Source organism: Natator depressus, chromosome 4 (genome assembly GCF_965152275.1).
Source record: "Natator depressus isolate rNatDep1 chromosome 4, rNatDep2.hap1, whole genome shotgun sequence".
Classification (NCBI taxonomy): domain Eukaryota; kingdom Metazoa; phylum Chordata; order Testudines; family Cheloniidae; genus Natator; species Natator depressus.
In genome coordinates, this window is record NC_134237.1 from 121,078,909 (window position 1) to 121,084,908 (window position 6,000).

At 36.7% G+C, this 6,000-nt stretch overlaps 1 protein-coding gene across 1 annotated transcript in view; it reads left to right on the plus strand.

Moving 5' to 3' along the window:
- The window catches only part of NOP14 (NOP14 nucleolar protein), a 36,005-nt gene extending 33,314 nt beyond the window's left edge, over positions 1–2,691 (plus strand). Inside the window, exons 16-18 of the mRNA XM_074951779.1 lie at positions 422–540; positions 1,828–1,983; positions 2,379–2,691. Coding sequence (XP_074807880.1) covers positions 422–540; positions 1,828–1,983; positions 2,379–2,478 — 375 coding nt within the window. The 3' untranslated portion in view covers positions 2,479–2,691. The remainder of the gene's footprint in view (positions 1–421; positions 541–1,827; positions 1,984–2,378) is intronic.
- The last annotated feature ends 3,309 nt before the right edge of the window (positions 2,692–6,000 follow it).

A 6,000-nucleotide genomic window follows, 5' to 3' on the forward strand; every position in this document is an offset into this window, starting at 1 on the left:
ATGTAGATGGCATGGAAAGGCCATGTTAGAGTCACAAAATGTAACCCTTAGAGCAATGAATATTCAGCCTTAGAGTTTTAAGTTGAGAAACAGGAGCTGAGTTAAACTAGGTTTTGTCAATTGTCAGTCATGCCAACCTGGCCTCTTTTTTCTCTTTGGCCACAGACCCTTCCTGCTGTCCATCGCAGCACCCCCTGTCGACCTTGGAAAGCCTTTTGAAAGTAGCCAGACCTGAAGGTTTAAAACTCTTCAGGACTAGCAAATATCCTAAAGGTTAAGTGTGATCTTACTAAGAGAGAAAGTAGCTTGTTGAGGATGCCTTAGCCAGGAAAACATTATTCCTGAGACAGCCGATAACTGGTTTGTAAAACATGGTATCTTTGATTAGCTTTTAAAATCCTAACCTCCTCTGCATTTTCAGGAGTTGCATCAAAATGCTCTGAAAGAGATAGAGGACAAAGGAAAACACTATACCCCCTTGGTGTGTGAGAAAAAGAAGCCTGTGCCATTGAAATTGTATACACCCAAAATAGTGAAAGTGTAAGTACAGTAATCCTTATAGAAGTGAAGAAAGCAAAACTGCAGGTTAGGCATTTAGGAGCATAGAGAGAGGCTTCAGCTAAAGGCTCTTGGTCATTCTTTCCTAAATTTCCAAGCAGAGTAGGGAATGGAATTGCCATCTCCTACATTAGGTGCACACACTGCCAAGGATTGACTACCCAGAGAAAGGGAAGGAGGAATCCTGAGAAATTAAGGACGGATTGTCTTGTTTTATGGCTAGAGTATAGGACTGGAAATCAGGGGATCTGGAGGCTATTCCTGCTCTCTTATTCATTTCTCCCTCAATAATAGATTCATAGATGAGCATTTGATCTGACCTCCAGCACAACATAAAACACAATCTGGGTATCTGTTTAAACTGGTTCTTAATTTTGGGGGTCTGTCTAGACTTCTCAGCTTTCCTAGATTCCCAGATTGTCACAATGGCCAGAAACACGTTTTTTATCTTTGGCTGACCGAGAAATTTCACCCCTTCCTATCAGATATAGACCTTTCCACATACACATCATGTATATCTTTTGTGTTCTGGGTTAGATTATAGCAACATGGGATTAACTTTGAAAGGTATTTGGTAGCTTTTACTAATACCGAATGCAGTTACGCTCTGACTCAGGTAGACTGGCAAGGGCATATTACACGCATACTCTTCACTGGCTGCTGCTTCATTTCCAGACAGAGGCACTAGTTACTATCATAAATTATCTTACGTGTTGGTCTCCGTTAAGATACTGCATTTGCTCCACCATTTGCATTCATACTGAATTCCTTCTGGCTATTTGCCGAAATGGTGAAACAAATCAAGTATCCGCCGTTCCCCCACACACACAGACACACCTCCCCCCCTCCCCCAAATTTATCGTGAGAAATATTAACCTTAGAACACATTGTGAGAATTCATTTTTGTCCAGGTTTCCCACTAACTACGGACAACTGGATTTAGCCAGCTAGTATGGTTTTCTCAGCCTCTATACTTCTGAGTATAGTGCTACATGTGGAAGGTTGCTGTGTATTGGCTCTCTGGAAAATGTTGTCTGCTCTTTATCTAAATTATGTAATATAGTCAGTTACTTTTTTTTATGGTATCCTATAAATATGTAATTATAAGTGAGACTGTTAAGCCCTTGGTATTGAGAGTTGCAATAGGAGTGTGCAAAGACGTAGAATATCAAGAAGTAACATCTATATAAAAGCTAGTTCCTGTGAAGTATAAAAGAGTATGCTTGACATAATAATTTATGCTTGTTCATACATGCATTCTAATTTCAGCCTGGAGTTTGGGAGGAAACAGGGAGGCAGCAAGGAGGAGCAGGAAAGAAAGAGGCTGATTCACAAACACAAACGTGAATTTAAAGGAGCTGTTCGGGAGATCCGCAGAGATAACCAGTTCCTGGCTAGAATGCAGCTTTCAGAAATTATGGAAAGGTAATATATGGTTACTGGCAGTGGAGTTACTCTGTATGCTGGCCAGTGTTCACTCTTAGTCCCTATCAGGACTGGCATGTTGGTCAACCATATTTTGAGGTCAAACAGTTGTCTGACAACTTGGGAGCAACCGCTACAAGACTTGCAATGAGAGTTACCTGATGATTATTGCTCATCAACCTCTATATATTTTGCATGTGTTTGAATGTTGCTGTTACATTCATATAGTCATATAATGTATATTTCTAAGTATCATATCTATAATATTTGTAACTTAAACTGTAGCAGAGGCAGTGTTTCAAAAATGTAGCTTTTTATAAATATTAAAATACATATTGTTTTGCTATTTTATCTGATATCAGAATAAAGATTTAAACATGTGTTTGTTTTTATAGGGATTCTGACAGAAAAAGAAAAGTGAAAAATCTTTTCAATAGCCTTGCTACACAGGAAGGTGAATGGAAGGCAATGAAGCGGAAGAAGTTTAAAAATTAGACATTGACATTCTACAACAGGAAACCCTGGGACATTATATTTTTACTTTCAGGTAAAATATAAACTGATGGGTTTTGAGGAGACATTATATCTAGGTGCATTCCTTTTGTGGAAAACAAGTGCCTTCAAGAACGGTCTGAAAAAGGATTCTGATAAGTTGGTTAGCTGGCTGTATTTTTTTCATGTGAAAAATAAAGATAACATCCTTTTGTATTTGTTGTATTTGTTGTACTTATTGTCATATTAATGAGAAATATTTTGGTGAATAGGTGTTCAGAAAACTGTACAGATTGTGCGTTCTTGACAGGAACTTCTGACCAATTCTGAGTGTCCATATTATGGTGCTTTGTATGGGTATTCTAAAAATCAAGTAACAGGCATAGACTTTTTTGTGTATTTTTGATATTGCAAAATTGCTGACGTTGAATTAGCATCACAACTATATAATACTTGGAGTTCAAGCAGTAATGTTTTAATTAGCATTTAGCTTCAGGAAAGTAGGATTCGTGTACTCTAGGGCTTAATGGAACTAGTTTATTGACAGTTGGTGCCTGGTTAAAGCTCAGCATCCATTTATCAATTCAATAACTTGACATTTGCTTCATATGTACTGAATCTTAATGTTGACCTCAATTTACTGTTCTAACACTCTGTGTAACATGGGTCAGTTAAACAGACTAGCTCAGCACCTTCATAACTATCTGATTACTCTCCCAGCTTTAAATCATATTTACATATTTCATCATAAAACAAGTTCAGTTACTGACAATGGGTACCTGAATGACCATTGGAAAATATTTGTACTCTGTGTTCCATCCGCTATATTTGTGGAGAAACACTTCACTATGTAAAGTTGGTCACTTGAATTGGATCAACATCCCAATCTGCCTATATCCTAAATTCATCCATGGCTAATTATATGTGCAGCGAAGAAATAATTGTAACTTTTTCTGCAAAACTTTTTTTTTTTAACTACATACCTTCTATAATTACTTTCCAGTTTCAAAATGCTTAAAGTTATTCTAAAGAAGAGGCTAATAAAGGTTCTAAAGAACCTCTGCAAAATGAAACCATTTTTACTTCACAGCTGCACAAACACGAAACCCTTAAACTGCAGCTCTACTTTGAAAAGTAGCTATGTAAAAATGGCAACTTTTTCCTCAACCTGCTGCTCCTCATGTGTAGTTAATGACTTCAGAGACAGTAAATATTTACTGGTTTCAGAGTAGCAGCCGTGTTAGTCTGTATCCGCAAAAAGAAAAGGAGTACTTGTGGCACCTTAGCGACTAACAAATTTATTTGAGCATGAGCTTTCGTGAGCTACAGCTCACTCCGATGAAGTGAGCTGTAGCTCACGAAAGCTTATGCTCAAATAAATTTGTTAGTCTCTAAGGTGCCACAAGTACTCTTTTTTTTAAATATTCACTGTTTTACACTGTACTTACTAGTAGCCTTACAGAGACAGCAGAGCTGTGGGAGAGTGAGTTGGATTCTTTTCTATATGTATCATTCATAGAATTGTTCCCCTAGGACCACTCATATGAGAAGTTACTCATATGTGCAATGCTTTGCTGGATCAGGGTTTAAATTCCAATAGGAAGGACGGATTCTAGCCTCAGATCGCTCTATGCAATCCCATTCTTTTCTGTCTACATATTTATACCATGCTTGTCACAATGGTTGTCACAGTGGTATATAGAATCCAGGATGGATCTCCCTACACATAAACATACAGTCTACTTTCTTCTCCCCTTTTAAAAACCTGAAAACTAATTTTTTCCAATATTTTGCACTCAGCTATACCCGTACATAAGGACAGTGTTGCACAGGTGATGTCAACATCGGTCCTGCACGATTTTTATTAATGGTGGTGACGTCCATGAGCCAGAAAAAATACAGCTTATCCTTAAATGCCAAGTTGAGTTTGCCAGGCTAGTGGTTAGAATAAACAACTTTTTACTTTTAAAGTAAGATGATTTGATTTGATATATAAACACAGAACTTCACAATGCCATATTTAAATTTCCATTTCAAAGTTGAATACATAGTTTTCTGAACTGTGTGTAATTGCATAGTCAAAACAAGAGTTTTAATATGCACATGTATTTACTGTGATTGTGCATCTGTATAGTTCCTAACTATTCACTTCTGTGATTGTGTAAGTGTACAATGTACACGCAAATTAGAAATGGAATCACATGTTCATTTTTAAACAGAGTTCTGGAGAGCTGTCATTTTATAATTTGGCCAATTTGTGAATGAAAAATGGTGGTTTTGACTTTAACGTTTTCTTGAAAAACAAAGTAACTCCAATCAATCCAGATGCAAAATTTATACTAAGCTGCCTCAGACTAGCCACAATGTTTTCTTTTTACCTTCTCGAATTAGATTTACAATGAAAGCACCAATAGACCCTGAAATATGAGGGTACAAATGAAAAACTGTGCTGATACTTATATTTTTCCCTTTAACGCCAAGAAAAGCATACTTCATTTTTGCAAAATGAGACTTTTTTTTGTATCAAGATTTCTGATACAAAAGAGATGTCACCTTATTTGGGAAAGTTAATTTTTACTAAATCTCAAAATTAATGTTGCAATATAACTGATGAGTATAAGTATAATATAAGTAGCATAATGATGCATCAATTTTCTGCATTTAAAAAAGTTTATTCGGTGTTAAAAATCCAGTGCATAATATGTACATGCACTCATGCTGCATAAAAAATGAAGATTTCCTGATCTGAAATAGTTTTTCACTTTTTGAAATGTCAGATGTTTAGTTAACCATTCCAAGAATCAACAAGGATGGCTGCAGTCTTCAAAGGCATTTTAAGCAGTTGTTGTACATGTTTGTGTTTCCACCAGATGCATCATGGAAATTCTCCTTTTTTGTATTCTCCTGATCTTTAAAAACAAGACATTTTGTATAAGACAGCAAAAAATTAAAAATGAACAATTTTTTTCATACTAACTTGCCTGCCTTAACCCTGCTGCGCCACTGGACATTTAGCGGCCGGAGATTGTGCTTGACTGGCAGAGCCTGGGATGGTAACCACTACACTAGCTCTTATTAAAATATGCTGTTTTAAACCCTGATCAGATTTCTCATTTTGTAAGAGGGAGCAACCAGTGCTGTTATAACTATATAATTCTAATATTTTAAACCTGTCACTAATAATAGCACAACATATATATGGCACTTTACATGTACAGAGCACTGTACAGACATTAAACAATCCTCAGGACACACAGTGATAGTGGCTAGTAAATACCCTCATTTTACAGACAAGGAAACAGTGTAGAAGTGACTTGTCCAGTGCCACTCCTCAAGCAAGTAGGAATTCATGTCCTCTTTATTACCATTCTAGGGCAAGCTATACATACATTGTATATTCTCACATTAGTGTTGACTATACATCTGCTTAGAAAGGCAGCTTGTAATGTCAGCATGTTCATATAACTTTCTTAGGTTGTCCTCTTTCACAGACCAAGCATGCCAGATTCAGGAGGTTTCAAACTG